This window comes from Streptopelia decaocto, assembly GCF_964273445.1.
Source record: "Streptopelia decaocto genome assembly, chromosome: 15".
Classification (NCBI taxonomy): domain Eukaryota; kingdom Metazoa; phylum Chordata; class Aves; order Columbiformes; family Columbidae; genus Streptopelia; species Streptopelia decaocto.
Genome location: NC_138670.1, coordinates 3,763,257 through 3,778,662, shown reverse-complemented (window position 1 = coordinate 3,778,662; position 15,406 = coordinate 3,763,257). Strand labels below are relative to the sequence as shown.

General features: G+C 47.6%; 1 protein-coding gene across 2 annotated transcripts; it reads right to left on the bottom strand.

Moving 5' to 3' along the window:
- On the bottom strand, nt 1–14,615 carry CDK2AP1 (cyclin dependent kinase 2 associated protein 1). Of its 2 annotated transcripts, none has more exons than XM_082066079.1 (4): nt 14,240–14,615; nt 4,430–4,536; nt 3,509–3,635; nt 1–821 (listed from the first exon to the last, which is right to left on the bottom strand). In XM_082066079.1, the coding sequence occupies exons 1-4, from the start codon at nt 14,445–14,447 to the stop codon at nt 754–756; spliced, it is 510 nt and encodes a 169-aa protein (XP_081922205.1). In that variant the 5' UTR covers nt 14,448–14,615; the 3' UTR covers nt 1–753. The 2 variants fall into 2 exon arrangements, with proteins under 2 accessions (XP_081922205.1, XP_081922204.1); XM_082066078.1 differs by lacking the exon at nt 14,240–14,615 and adding an exon at nt 4,644–4,719.
- Nucleotides 14,616–15,406: the final 791 nt, after the last annotated feature.

The window sequence follows — 15,406 nt, the reverse complement described above, 5'->3', positions numbered from 1 at the left end:
TGTTAATGAAAATAAGCTTTATTACGTCAAGTAATAAATACATACAAAGATGCAAATAACAGTTTTAGTAATTTATCCAGATTTTTCCTTTTTTTGGCAAACTTTAAACTGAAATCTCCAGCCTTAATGTAGAAATTAGCTTTCCAGGACCTTGTTATTATTTAATAGGTTTCCCTGTTTTCCATATAACTCATGCACTTTAAACGGACTTCGAAGCACTAACAGTCATGCAAATGTTTATGCAAAACGAACAAAAAAGGCAAAATAAGAGAAGGGGAAGGTTATTTCTAAGCAGGGTCTATGCTGAATGACAAATTGTGACTTAGCAGACTACAAGGTACAGCATGCTATTCTGCAGTTAGCAAAAAAAATCCTTAGAGCTTATGTCAAACTTTGAAAGATTGACAGTTTGGGTTTAAGTGAATATAGTCAAAGGAAAAGAAACAGAATGAGCCTGTGGCTGGATAAGAACTGAAATACAGCCTGGGAGAGAAAGAGCATTCCTCTGCATGCAGTTCGGTTTTCATGTTTTAGAAACCTTTTAGGGAGTTTTAACGTCTTTACAAAATGCAAACCCTCAGCAAGTTGAAAAATCGTTGTTTTCTCATTCCTAACTATACATTTTTGTAAGGAAAAAAAAAAAGTAGAACATTCAAAATAAAGGAATTTGTCTGAATGTTTCAAGAGTCAAAAGGAATAAGTGTTACTTTTTCTTCATTAAGAGATGGAAAATCTTGCAGCTGAATTAGTGGGCTAGGATCTTGCATTTCGTTCCGTCTCAGCCAGGCATTCCCGAACTAATCCCCTAGCGTGAATAATGCCTGCAAAAGAATTGGACACGTTTGAAATCATCTCGTTCGGCTCACACTCGCAATGACAGTTCAGAGGTTCACGTATTTCTGTCCCGAGTTGCCAGGGCTACCACAGCACGTCTCAGGAAAGGGACAAATCCCTCGCTTCCCAAACATCAGCTGCTGCTAAACAAGTTTGCTTTCCTAAATGGGCTTTATACATTGAAAAGCGACCAAACCAGGAATCAGAATGTGGTAAGGTCTGCAGTGACGGGTATATCTTAATGAGCAGTGCAGGCCTATTTAAAATCAGAGACTTAACTTTTTCAAAAAATCTTACCTACCTGTGAGTTATTTTGCTATAGCAGAGTGAAATAAAAAGCTCTGAATGTCTTAATAGCTTGGGATAGTTCTCTGAGAGGATGCATCAAAATTCAAGCCTTCATAATGCTGCTTAACCACAAGTTGTGTCTCTTGTAAGAGTAAGACATTTTTTTATGGTGTGTGCAAAAAGTTACCTCCTAACACTGGCTCAGCGCCCAGTGTAAATCATCACCACTTTAAATGCTGCCATATCTACTCTCATCTGACAGACATAATGTGGAATTTTCCACTACAAGTCTTGTTGCCTTGAGTTCCAGCAATCTGGACCTTGATTCTTGATCCTGGAACTAAATGTAAATTCATGTTCACAGAGCTGTTGAAAGAACAGAGCTTGAGACAGATTTTTAAATGAGAGATGGACAGATTTTTCTACAACAAATGAGGTTCCATTTTACTGACAGGACAAGATAAAGGTGATTCCTCTGCCCAGTCATGCTCCTTAACAAGGGGGAGAGAGGCCAATAAGGCACTAGATGAGGTTTAATCTCTATTTCAAGAGAATGGGTTCTGTTTCTAGAAGGCTGCAAGCCCAGACCACAGCAACAGCCCTTCCATCCGCCGAGTCCTGAGCAGGGACTTGCTGGGTGCGAAGGTTTGCAGAGGGTTCAGTCCCCACACAGGAGTAAAGCTGCATCGTGCAGCAGAAACACGTCCGCAAAGCAGCACATTAGACCCGATCTGGTGGCAGGGAGCCCGGCTTATGCAGCACAACTACCCTGAATCATGTAGAACACTGGGAATTTGGCCAGTTTTAGAGGTCAGTAGCCTCTGTGGAGCTGGGGATAGGGACTTTATTCCGGAATAACCTCCGCATGGCCACGGAGCCTGCAGTCACGTGTGTACAACCCTCAGTCATTTCTGCTCTCGCACTCGCACATGCTCCTGCAGTCATTAGGCACCTAACATGAAAGAGAGGTGCATTTGTGACCAAAAGATGGCAGCAAAAAGTACTTATTTGGGATTTTTTTTTTTTGCAACACTGGCAAGTCACAGCGGCAGCACTGAATCTTAATACCTACATTAGCCAACAAACTAAATACTCACTGCGAGAAGCAGCAAAACAACTTTTCCCCACCGAACTGAGCCATCCAGGTTCAGAGAGCGTCTGCATCTCTGCCGGTCTCTCTCCGGTTGTCCCCATTAGCCTATTGCCATTCATGATCTATTAATACTGACTCAGGCAATGCAATAAAGAGACTCCAGCAACATCGATTTTAGCTGGGCCAGATTCCACTTACCACTCACGAGCAGACTTTATTGCATCCTTTCCCAGAACAGCTACTAGTCATTTTATTGCATGTCAGGGCAGATATATTGCTCTTCCATAATGGTTGAGCCTTAAATAAAGCTTTGTAGTCTTGGGTAAATGTAAGGGGGATTTGCAAGGTGGTGAAGTTAGTCTGTTATAATAACATTCCTACTAGGGGTTGAATGCGTGAGCCAAACTCAGCACAAGGAGCGAGGAAAGGGAGGAAACTACGTTGTACTGGCAAAGGACAGAGCTGCCAGCACAACTGTTGTCGATGGCCTTTCAGGGTCATCTCAGGAGCTGGAGCACTGGAATGTCCCACTGCTCCTTCAGAAATAACCCTCACACGTCCCCTGCAGAGGACAATGTCAAGCTGATGTCAGCAGTGGGGCATGCGGAGGTTTCTTTTACACGGCAAGGAAAGGGCATTTATTACCCCTTTTAGCTGACAAAGCAAAGCTGGAGAGACCTCGGCAGCCAGGCCTAAAAGCTTCTATGTCCCTTACCAGTGGACTCTCAGTGACAGCCACTTGACAAGAGCTGATGGTGCCTCTGAGAGGAGGAAGGTGCATGTTCCACATCTCAGTCTCAACAACCTCCACTGACAACTTTATTTTTTCTGCAGCGTTTCTCTCCACCAGCCACAGTGGGAACTACCACAACACAAGGTGTCTTTAGGCAAAGTGCACTTTACCAAACACTCCGGGGTCAGGTAGACGGGTGACTTATGTGAGAAGATGTAAACAATGCTTGGCTGTGCATTTTGGAGACTGGGGAGAAAAGGGAATTGAAGGGGTAAGTCAATCAGCAGGAACCTAAAAGAACATGTCCTTTAGATACCTTAAGGGTTCTAAAATACGGTTTGAATTACTAACTGAAACTCCCCTTGCGCACAGGAAACACATTTGGTCACTGTTTTATCTATCAAATACAGCATGAATTGAGTGTCCCAAGGTTTCCGTTGCTTGTTCATCCACCTCGTTTAACGTTTCAAAGGAAACAGTTGTCATGAAGCTGTGTCCAAGCAGGCAGTGCACAAAGTGTATGGAACATGATTTTTTTTTTAAATAAATTTAAACATTACCTCTTTTTAGCCTCTCCATCGCACTTTTACTCCCAGCGTACGTAGGTCTAATCTCTTTTCCTAATTCTTCTATTATAGCTAGAAGTTCTGCATATTTGCTTTGCGGTACTTGACTGCTGCTGGTACCCTGTAGTTAAAAGTAGATTGATCTCAATTCAATAATGCTAAAACCACAACAATTACAACAAACAGCAACCGGAAATTCATGAAGGACCAGAAATAGCCCTGGAAACCACTTTTTTAAAAAAATAAAATTTCAGGTTTATTATATAAACAGGATTTTCTTTTTGCAGTTGCTGCTACAGTCGGACACAATGCTACGTGCCCTTCAAAAATCAGGATGCGCTGGGAGGATGCAGCCGCAAAACTGGGACCCAGGTGAAAGAGAAGTTAAAGCAAACTGAGAACTGCTTATTTAACTCTCTTTCTGCCTTTATCAATGTCCAGGTATATATTTTATGGATGTTAGGTAGGCAGGCAGAGTGAAAAGCAGATATACACAAAACTGCCCATATGATAAGGGAAATCCTATTAAGTCAAATACATTTCACAGGAAATGTTTACCACCCCATAGGACACGTACTTTGTGAGACTAAATTTTAGAGAAAAGCAGTATAGGAATATTCATTTGTTAACAAATCATTTCAGAATATGTTAGAGCCCTTACAATGAGAACATAAGACATGTTTCACTGTGACTCAGAAGCGATGGGACTAACAGTTAATTAGTAACCAATCTCACTCAGCACTCTGCTTTCTCTAATTTGATCCCAAGACGTGTGCGATGAATCAGTCTGCCATTTGGATTCGATTTCAGATCTTGGTGGGAGGGAGGAACACCTCAGATTACAGGCCACAACCCGGGCTACCACGCAAACCTGGGGTCAGTGATCTGATTAAAGAAAACCAAGCAGAGCTGTACCTGCATCCCTTGTGTATAGCCTAGAGACGGGGGGCCGTAGTCATTTATAAGCTGTCTATATTGCACAGATGTTGCCATGCTTGTGGAGGGAGAGTGAACGCTCCCAGCTGCAGAGAGAAAAGAAAAGAAATCTGTTATTATCTAAAGATTAATTAGATTGTTACACTGGGACACATCTTAGATCACTTTTTTTTCTAAAGCTGTGACTGCTCACCTTTGTCTGAGCCCACTAATGCCATTTCAGAGTCACTATTTGCTAGGAGGAGAACAGTTCAATTAATGCTTCTCTAAGGTTTGCTGTACATTTGAAAATAGCACAGCCTGCAACACTATCAGTGCAAATTGTTTGCGTAAAAGTGAAACAGAGTGTAACATGACAGGTTGTTCCGCCTAGACGAACTGTAAATATTAAGGAGCCCTATTTTTGCGTATATACATTCCACATAGATGAGTCTAATGTGCTGCGCTATTTTTACTTTTTCAGCGCAAGTTATCTGAAAGTAATTTTGCAACTCAAAGTGTCATCACATGGTCAGTGCAAGTTACCCCCAGTACTATTTTCAGGCAATGCCAACACTATTCCTACCAACAGTCCGTTGTGGTACATCAAACCTGCTGCTCATTGTATGACATTAGAGGCAAAGAGTGCTACCACTATTCCTCTTTGTGTGATACCATTTTTAGCCAGTCAGATTGTTCTATTTAAGTAAACCAAAGGAAAAATAACACCACTTTGGGTTATGGTTACTTTTTGTAAAGTTATGATGTATTATATGCAGACCTACAGGGTTTTGAGTCAACCAAGAGTTCAGCAGCAGACTCTAAAGTGATCACTGACAAACAGAAATGAACTATCGCAAACACTTCTTCCCCAACTTTTAGATTTTTCTTAGGGGGTTTAATTCTGCTGCCTGTTTCACAGCAGTGCTAGAGGACCTGCTGGCTCTGGACTGTGGCTCAGGACCAGAGCAGCATTTCACCGCTCAGCTTGTTCGCTCCCGCAGTAGGTGCCGCTGCACCCACCGACGCTGCACCCACCGACGCTGCACCCACCGACGCTGCACCCACCGACGCTGCACCCACCGACGCTGCCGCCTTTGCCCGCCGGCACAGACAGACTCTTGTCTGGAAAAATCTTCCCCCTTAAAACTCCCTTGCTGAAAATTCCCAACTGTCCTCCGTGAGGGAACAGATCTCATTTACCAGCCTTCATTTAAATCTAAATTATACCGATGCTAAAAGCCACTGGGGCTAAGAACTACGTAAATCTCTAGCTTTGTTTTAAAGTTGCAAGTGACTTTACTCATGGTTTCCCCTCACTACAAAAAGAAGAGCCAGCAGTTATGCAGTAAAAAGCAGCGCTGAGCACAGTGGAACAGGCTCTTGGCCTCAGCTGGGAAGTTTCCTTCCACTTCAGAATTAATCACAGGGTATCATTGTGGTGTTGCCTTCATTACAAGAGAGTGTGTTCTTAATTTTAACTAGTTAACCAAATGCGAAAACCTAAAAAAAAAGGTCAATTAGTCTGGTCACTATGTCACCTTAAAAATAAAAAAGGCAGCAAGGTTCCTCTTTGTCTTTAACTAAGCTGCTAAATGTTATGGCATTACAATCTGCATTTCCACTGCTAAGGTTTCACATGGAACTAACTGTCACATTTTGCTAAAATATAGTAAAACCCCCAAAACCTAAACAGCACAGGCAGGGAGCACAGCACTGTGAGAAACACCACAGCTGCCGGCTGTTCTCACCATCAGCTCTTCACCTTATCAGCTCAGAAGACATGCACAATTGTTACATTTCTGCATGTACAACTCAGTCAATATTTCAAGTCCAGACGACTGAATCTCAACAGTTCTCAAACATGACACAACAGCAAACTGCATCTTTCCTCCAAGGACTTCAAAATGCTTCAAAAACATTAATAAGCCCCTTGTACTGCCAGGTAAGAAGGTTTAATTACCTCAATTAAGCAGAAAAAGACTTAAGCGCTGTTTCCTTATGTGCAATAAAACAAAAGACCCATCCTGCAATGACTTGTTTGTGAACTGTTGCTGCAAGCAGGCACACAACAAGACCCGGGAGCTCCAAACGGGTCCAGAATTAAGGCAAAGACTCCACTGACCAGGCTCAGAAATCCTGCCCGACCCACTGAGCAAACCGGGGCCACAGCCCACGCCAAACAAAAAACCAACTTACCACCACCATATCAGTTAATGACAATACAGCAGAGATAATTCAGTGATTGTTTCAGATTGTGTTGACTTAAGCAATGACACGTGTCCGTACGAAATAACACAGCAGGGTATGTCTAGATAAGAAAGAAAAGCCGACTAGAATCGCCATGTGCCAAGACAAAGCACGAAGGGCCCGAGCAGGAAAGTTTCACAGATGTGAAGCTGGTCAGGGCTTGGTCTCAGCACCGGAGTGCGAATCCAGCAGCGACCACCTCGACACCGAACAACCGAAACAAACCAGAACTTTCAGGAGGCAACTCGGAGCGAGCAGAACCTGCGGCCGGAGCGGGAGCGTCGCTCCTGCGGTGAATCGGCAGCAGAGGTGCCGCGTTGTCACAGGCAGAGCTGCGCTGCAGACACTAGAGGCCATTGCAGAGTGCGGCGTGCCCTGCCAAGTGACAGATCGCGGTAACCATGGTGAGTTTACCCGTTTCTTTGCAGTCTGCATCAAAAATGTAATAAGACATAATGCCATGCGCCGACCACTTTATCAGCAGCGGCAGGCCCGGAGAACAAAGAAAAGGATTTGACTTGGCCGCGGTACCAGCCTCAGTGCACTCGTGTCAGAAGTTGTGCCAGTCAAACTCTGCTGGAGGGGGGAATAAAATGAAAAATACTTCATTTCACCTCAATTTAAGATGATGCAATCATGAAATTAATTGTGGGAGTATTAGTATCTCACAGGGTAACGGACCTTGAGCTTTTTGACCTATCACTTTGTATGTTAATCTCAAGGAGAAGCCCTGGGTCTTAGATGACTATTACTCAATTAACCCAAAATACATCTGGATGTCTGAACGTCCTGTATATTTCAGATTATTAAATATATATATATATCACTACCTATTGCTATTACACTTAGCAAGAAAAATTAGGGCAGCAAGTCTCACAGTCAATACCCACTCAAAAATCAGTGTGATGATCAGGTATTCGCTAGAGAGAAAAAAAAGGAGGGGGGATCTAAATTGAGGTTTGCTCGCTCACGTTAAGATGACAATGGAGACAAGACAGTAACGACTGACAGAATCGAAAAGGGAGTGTGCTTGGTACTGAATTTAAGTGACACCCTGTATCACATCCCAAATTGTCTTAGTGCTTGCTGCTGTTTGAAACCTAAATTAATATACACACTTTCCTCCCTCCACTTTCCTAATTAAATGTACAAAAAACCGTCCATATACCTATTTATTTTTGTGCCAACAGTGTCTTTTATTTCTATATTCAAACAGAAAACTGCCAGAACCATTTTCCGCACAAAAATACAGTGATTTTCTTGTTAATATTAAGCTTTATTAAGGGGGGTGGGAGGGGGTGTCTAACAGCACGGCCAACAGAAATTAAACCTTTGTGTCAAAATCTCTTCCTTCCAACGGTCTCTCCAAGCTCGAATTAACACCCAGGGAGACAAAGGATTGCGAATCAATCTTTGTTTGCCTAAACTCCCACTGACCAGGAATCTTCCCATTAATTTCTGATGGAATTGTAGGGATCCCTCTGGCTCCTTTGCTACAACTCCAAGCCTGAGCAGTGATACCAGTTTGCTGGTCTAAGTTTTAATCCTTAATTTTATTGCTGCTGCTTGCTGGAAAAATAACTGGGAAGGCAGGTTCCTGTGCACCTCACCGACCCACAGCATCCACACAGCTCCACTGCCGCCCTCATCTACTCCAAATAAAATCAGGAGTAGTTACTCAACTCAATGAGTTACTCAAGTAGAACTTAGACAAGCCAAGGGCCAACCCCATTGGATTTGTGTTTCTTTACCACCCTGTACCTTGTAGGGTCCTATGAAACTGCACAGGTAAACTCCTGCCATTTTACAAACTCTTTCTACACATGAACATGAGGGCGTGTAAGAAGAGATGTCTGTATTTTCGGAGGAATCTCACCGCTCCTGCCTCTATTTCACAGTCCCTTCAAGCTGACGTTGTTTGCAGCATAAAGGCTGTTGCCGTTGAGGTGTCTGTCAGGCGTCACCTCTTCACACGGAGCCTGGTGCCGGAGGTTGCTGCCTCTGCCACAGCTGGAGGGCGTCCCTCATCTGCTCCAGACGACAGCGCTCTGACTCCTGATGGCGTGCGCTATGAGACAACCAGGCTGGAATATTTTACCTGATAGGGTGTAACAACTTCTGTCCTAAACCAGACAACTTTGCAACAAAACACATAAGAAATGCTCACGTAAGCTGCTCTGCCAACGTACCTTGCGAGGAAAGTGTCTTCAGCGCAGGGGAGAGGTGACATCTTCGACTAGCACAGCCATTTCTGCAGCGAGGATTTGAACACAGCTTGTTTTGGCTGACTACAAGAATATTCGATTCCTTAGCCCTCTACGCACTTCAGCTGAAGTTCAACAAGAATTCCTTGCCATCCATAGGACACCACATCTACGCAAGTACATCTACCACACAGCCAAGCCACCGGCTGAACTACAGGAGTTTCCAACTCAGAGCAAAACCAGACACCCCCCACTTCCCCCAACCCTCCAATAAATTTTTTAATGTAAAATAATGGACCCCGTTCTCATTTGCACAAAACATTCCTTATAGCGCTGCCTGTGAAAGTTGTATTTTCACCCACTCTTTTCCCCTTAAGCAGCCCTTGTGGTAGAAACAGACCTTTCTTTGAATAGAACTATTTCCTTTTTAAAAAATCCAGTGCGCACGCACACACAAGTATGTTCTCAAGAAGTAGGACATTCTTTATCGTAACAGCCAGAGGCCTTGCTCTTTTGATCTGTCACACTCTGGGCCTTTCCTCTAGTACTCTCATTCTGTTTAATCTTTCCATGTGGGTAACGGGCATGTTTTATGTCTCCTCTTCTTACCCCCCTGCCTTTATTTTCTTTTTAATTTTCCCAAATCACAAAAACAAAAGGCAGTCACTTAGCCTGCCCACCATTCTCCTTTTCTAGCTGAAGATACGGCCTGTTTCTACACTACCAAGTTATTTGGCACAACAGGAAAGGATCAAGACATGAAAGCGCCTCGTACATGTATAGCACATGTAGTCAGGGTGAGTGACTTAAGACTAGATTTTAGTCTGGTGCCCTGGATTAAGTGTCTGTACCGTGGGTATGGCTCAAAGCGGTCCAGCCTTTGGTGTGGACCCTTGTGTTCCCATTAAGGGATGGAGCATTAGCGGTGCACAAGTGGAGCAGAGCTCCTGGTTTACTTTTATCCAAAAAGAATCAAGTTATCATGAACCCAAACCACCCTGCGATTCACCCAACGTGTGACAGGTGGGGACGCTGAGATTTGCTGCTTGTGCAAACCAAACCATTGCACTCAGGCAGAGAAAGCCAAAACTGCCGGGTTTCTCAATGTCCACACAAGTCCACTTGAAAATTGTTAATTCTGAAACATGCTTAGCGTGCTTCTCTTCACATCATTTTCAACTTCACGTGGACTTCAAGAGATCAGGGAACCAGCAAATTTCAGTTTGAATGGGAGGGGGGAGTCTATTTCCTAGAAATTATCCCCTCTGCTAAGGCACGAACACTTTGCTCTCCGCTCTGCCTACAAACAGTATTCTTTCCAGTACTCCCACTCCAAAAACCACCTCTCAATATGAACAATATCAAAAAGAAGCTGTCTCTGTAAAGGGTGACATGCCAGCCAGTTGCTCATACAAGTCTGCACTGCAGTCTTAATAATATAAGGAATGGCCTAATGTGTCCGGTATAATTCCTCAGGACTGAATAAAATCGGTCTTTCCAGCTGCAAGCTCCAGCCCCAGTTGGGGATATTCTTTTTCTTTCACCTCTCAGTGAGAATCTGCACTTTTCACCAAGAAACACCCGGTGTGAGGTGCGGCAGGTGCACTGACAGCCCGGCTGGTGCTCAGCTACCGCAGAACCTGCCGTACACGTCACCGCTTGTTCATGTTCAGCCAAGACACAGCTCCTTCCCTTGTCACAGCCCGCTGGAATTTGGTTTTTCAGATCCTACATACAACAGTTTTTAAGCTTTATTACAGGAACAGCATTTTGTCTTGAAACCTGACATGTCTGCAAGAATTAGAATAAAACCAAAGGAAAAGCCCAAGCTCCTTCTGCTGGCTTCTGTATCTTAAAACTACTTTCCTCTAACCTGTGCATACTCCGAACAAAATAGGAATGCTGGAAAATATCCACAGAGCCAGAAAACACATGGAAACAACGGGAAAGACAAACTACAGACCAGTTCACAGCTGGTGTAAATCACCCTGGCTCCACTGAAGTCAGTGGAGATGCTCTCCTTCACCTCAGCTCAGCAGCTGGCTCTCTTACAGAGAAACAGGATTAAACAACATGAAACACAACACAGATGAGGAGGAAACTACTTTGCAGGATTCAGTACAATAAGCAAGAGAATACAAACCAAACAAAACACGGCCGTTCGAAAGGGTAACGGAGGTTCCCCTGGGACACTGCAGGCTCAGGTGAGGCTGGGCAGGTAGAGCCACAGCATCGCAGGGCCCTTTGTATCGCCCAGGCACAGAAGATGCTTGTGCAGGAAACAGGGCTCCCCAAGCACAGTCTGGCACTGACGGCATGGGGGGGCACACACAGGCGCCCCATTCCCAGAGCACAGGCTCTCCGGGAAGGTGGCAGATGATTCAGATAAAACCCTGCAAGTCTGGTTGCAGACACCCTGGGCCAAGCGTCTCCACTGACCTGGGCAATGGGGAAGAGGAACAGGCATCAAATTTCTGCTGTGACAACAGGTTCTCCTTCCCCCAGCCTGGTGCAAGGCAGAGGAGCCGGCACCCGGGTGCCTCCAGCATCCTGAGTCACTCGTGGAGCAGCTGCGTTTCCCTCACCCACAGCCATCCCCGGATCTGCCAAAAACCCACGGAGGTTCCCTCCCCATATTTCCTCCCCCTCAGGCCTTCAGTCCAGGTCTCTGAGTCCCCAAAAATGCTCCTGTGCAAGAACAGAGCACATTCACCCACCAACCACAACTGCTTCATCCCACCGAGCCACTTGCTGAGCGCAGTTTAAACACGATTTTGCAGAGTGGCCACTCTCAGCCTGAACTTGAAAGGAGTTGGCTCTGCAGCGAGGATGCAGCTCCGGGAGCTGAGTCGACACTGCCTTTCCAAACACTCCTGCACCAGAAGCCCTGCACTGCAGGGAAGCAGCGTTACCTCCCCGAGCAGAATCCCTGTGAGATCCACAGCTGGCCGGAGCCCTCCGTCGGCCGAGACCAACATATTCAGCATTCATACAGAGAGGTTTTTCTGCAGGGCTGATTTCAGGCCAAAAGGGACAGATTTCCTGTTTTCTCCTCCTCTGCAGGACGGGGCGGGGGGGTCCTTCACCCCAGGTTTGGAAGCAAACCTCAGATTTCTCCTCCTTGCTGGGGTGGGGGGGGCATTTAATTTAAGCACAATAGAGAATTAAGCTCCAGAAAGGAGGGGGCCATTTGCAGTCATATCACTCTGAATACGATACGTGCAACTGCAAGGACGGCTTTGTCTAACTCCCTTGGCCTTAGGCCACGGTGCTGGCAATACCACTAGCTAGAGGAAGAGCTGGTGCGTGAGGATAATGGCAGAAGACAGGGAGGGAAGAGAGAGCCCATTTTGGATTCAGAGGAGGACGTTCTTTCATTGAAAAGATTCTGGGGGTGTTGAGGACGATCCGAACTCAGAAGAGAGGACAACTTAGACAGGAATAGTTCCAGCATGACAGCAAACTGCTGCTAACTTGCCATTACGAGGAGAGTAAAAAAAAAAAAGGGGGGGGGGGGGAGGGAGGGAAATATAAAACTGCATTAAAAAATCTAAAGCCCTGATGGTAGCCGGAGCGTTCGCAAGCACACCGACACGGCAGCGAGAGGAGCGGAGGCAGAAACTTCACCGCTCGGCTCGCATTGTCAGCGGCAGCTCTGAGCCGGGCTTGTGCAGCCAGGCTCGGAACCCCCCATAGCACGACCTAATCCCCACCCCTCACCCACCATCACAAAATACCACCTTTGTTTTCCCTACGATTTTACGGCTGTTCCGGAGAGCAAGGCACAGGTTCTCGTGGGAGCCAACAGGAGAACGGTTTCCCTTGCTGGGCTTTGTTTCTTTTTTTTTTTTCCCTCCGGTGACACTTCTGCTTTTTGTCAAAAAAATCCTCAGCACATCCCCTGCTTCCTGAGCCCTTTGCAGAGTATCGGGGGCCCGCGGTGCTCCCCACGCACCCCCCAGGCTCATACAGGAGCTCACAGCCCCACCGAGCTCAGCTCCACGCCGGATCCAAGTGTCTGAGGCAGAGGGACCTCGGTTCATCCACCAGCTGCTGACGATTCCTTGCAGTAAAATAAGATTGCTGCTCTCCCGGTAGCTAGAATAGGGGTGCATCTCCTTGATCCCTTTCGTTCATCAATCTCCCAGGATTACAACTACCAACGGCGCTGTAAAAATCACCGAGGCACGATTTCCCTCCCTCCTAAACACAACTGCAAAACTTTCCCTTCTCAAGAAAAAAAATAAAAAAAAATAAATAATCAGCCTGATTTCTGGCTGCGGATGGTCTGATGCCAGCCCTGCAGGCTGGGGCTGCGGGGGAGACGGGAATATTATTGAAGTCAGCACCAACTTCTCCATTTTGGTTCTGTTTAATACCAGCCGACGCGCACAGATTGGCGAGAACCCCTCGAAATATCCCACAGCGAAGCAACTGCTGCTGCGGCTTTGTTCGGGCTGCACCGACCTGCACACGCTCCCCGCCACGGGGACTCACTTCTACAGCACCAGAAAAAATACCTGCCTGCTGTTACCTTCGGAAATTGGGGAGGGGAAAACAAAAATAAAAAAAAAAAAGAGGGGAATGTAGTAGGGGGGGAAAAAAAAAAAGTTAATGCCATCAAGGAAACTTTTTAGAGAGGAAAGTTGGAAAGACTACGCATCTAAGGAAGAGGAATAATTTTTAAGAAGGGCTTTTGTAAGAAATACAGAGCGGCTGCTGCTCTCTCTTCCCAAAAAACCTCGAGCGAGCAGAGCTCGTCCGCCCCGGCTGCTCCGCGGAGCCTCGGAGGGGGGAGCGGGGACCCAGGGCCCCCCGAGGCGCTGCTGGCGGCCCCCGGCGGCGGAGGGCGCGGGGCCGGGGGCGCGGGCGGCCCCTCCGGCCGGGGAGAGCGGCCCCGGGGCGGCCCCTCCGGCCGAGGAGAGCGGCTCGGCGGCCGCACGCGTGAGGCGAGGCGCGGGGCGAGCGGCACTTGCGGCGTCCCGCCAGCAGCGGTCCTCGCTGAGGCGCCGGCGGAATATTCCTGATCCAGATCAATCAGCCGCCCCGGGGAGCCGAGCATGGAGGAAACCCGGCGGCCGGAGCCCCGGAGCGGTGGCGGCGGCAGCGCGGGGCCGAGCCTGGCGGGCGCGGCGCCCCCGCGGAGGGGGCGCGGAGGGGGCAGCGGCGGCAGCGGGCGGGCGCTGGTAATGGCGGCGCGGAGCCGGCGCGGAGCCGGCGCGGAGCCGCTGCCCCGCCATACCCGGACTGGGCAAAGAACTCGAGTCCGGGGCTTCCCCCCCGGTGCCGGTGCGGCGCCCCCGCGCCCCGCCGCTCGCCTCCCACACTTGCCACCCAGTTGCCGCCGCGGACTTACCCGGGTTGAGCGGAGTCCCGGGGATGTGGGCGTTCAAGTTGGGCTTGTAAGACATTCCCAGAGACATGGCCAGCGGGAGGAGGAGAAGCGTCCTGAAATTCAGTGAAGCGTCTCCGTGTCTCCCAGACACTTTGGGTTGTTTACAGCAGTAGCAGCACCGGCAAATATGGCCGTCAGTTATATTGACACCCACAATGCAATATATCATCCATACATCATGAGGAGACGCGGATCCAAAAACTTTGGGGGAGACGAGGCAGCAGCCACCCGGCGCGGCCGCCCGGCTCCCCGCGCACCTCGGCGCGGAGGGAGCGCGGAGGGGGCGCGGCGGGGGGCGCCGCGGCCATCCCCTCCCAGACAATGGAGCTCCCCTCGGGGACGCCGCCGGGAGAGGAGCCGGGCGGGGAGGGGAGGGGAGGGCGGGCGGCGGCGGGGGGGGGGGGGGGGCGGAAAGGGGGGTGTTTTAATTAACTTCGGAAAGTTTTGGCACAAGTTCTCATTAAACCGGCGGTGCCCGCGCGGGGCGGCGGGGGGGCCGCGGCCGCCGGCCCCTGTCAGGAGAAAGGCGGACGCGTCCTCAGGAGCGGCCCGAGTGTCGCTGCCTTCCCGCCTCCCCCCTCTCCTCAAACCGGGTTTCACCTCATTTATTCCCTGTCTCCCCCAGCTAATTTCGATGGAAAATACCTGTTGATAATTTTAGAATAAAATACCTTTTTTTTTTTTTTTTTTTTTTTTTCCTGGATGCCGCTGAGGAAAAATCTGCCTGGCCTTTTTTTTTTTCCCAACCACTATTTCTCTCCACTTGGAGGTTGAAGGTTAATGTAGATTGTGGCTTCTGAGGGATTAAAAATAATACGAATCTCCTTCATCATTGACTCATGTTCTGCTTGCAAGCAGCAAAACTCCCCCCACCCCAAATAAAAAAAAAAATAAATTTGACGGTTGAATTATGAAGCTTTCTGGGATGCATCCGCTGCTTCCGAACTCATCCTTTTTACTGTGGGATGTTCAGGTTTGCTCCTTCTGTCAGTTAATCTCAAACACATCTCTATAATTGTTAAATAACTCCAGGTTTATACCGATATAACTGCTTGGGACCTGGAGAACCCTTCCTTGGGTGCCTGAGACCAGGGAGACAAGACCCACATGGGCATCTCACCAGCAGCC

Coding starts and splice junctions, on each gene's coding strand:
- CDK2AP1 (XM_082066079.1), bottom strand. CDS start 14,447: ATGATATATTGCATTGTGGGTGTCAATATAACTGACGGCCATATTTGC. Junction 3,636..4,429: donor GCTATACACAAGGGATGCAG/GTACAGCTCTGC, acceptor TTTTAACTACAG/GGTACCAGCAGCAGTCAAGT. Junction 822..3,508: donor GATGGAGAGGCTAAAAAGAG/GTAATGTTTAAA, acceptor ATTCTTTTGCAG/GCATTATTCACGCTAGGGGA.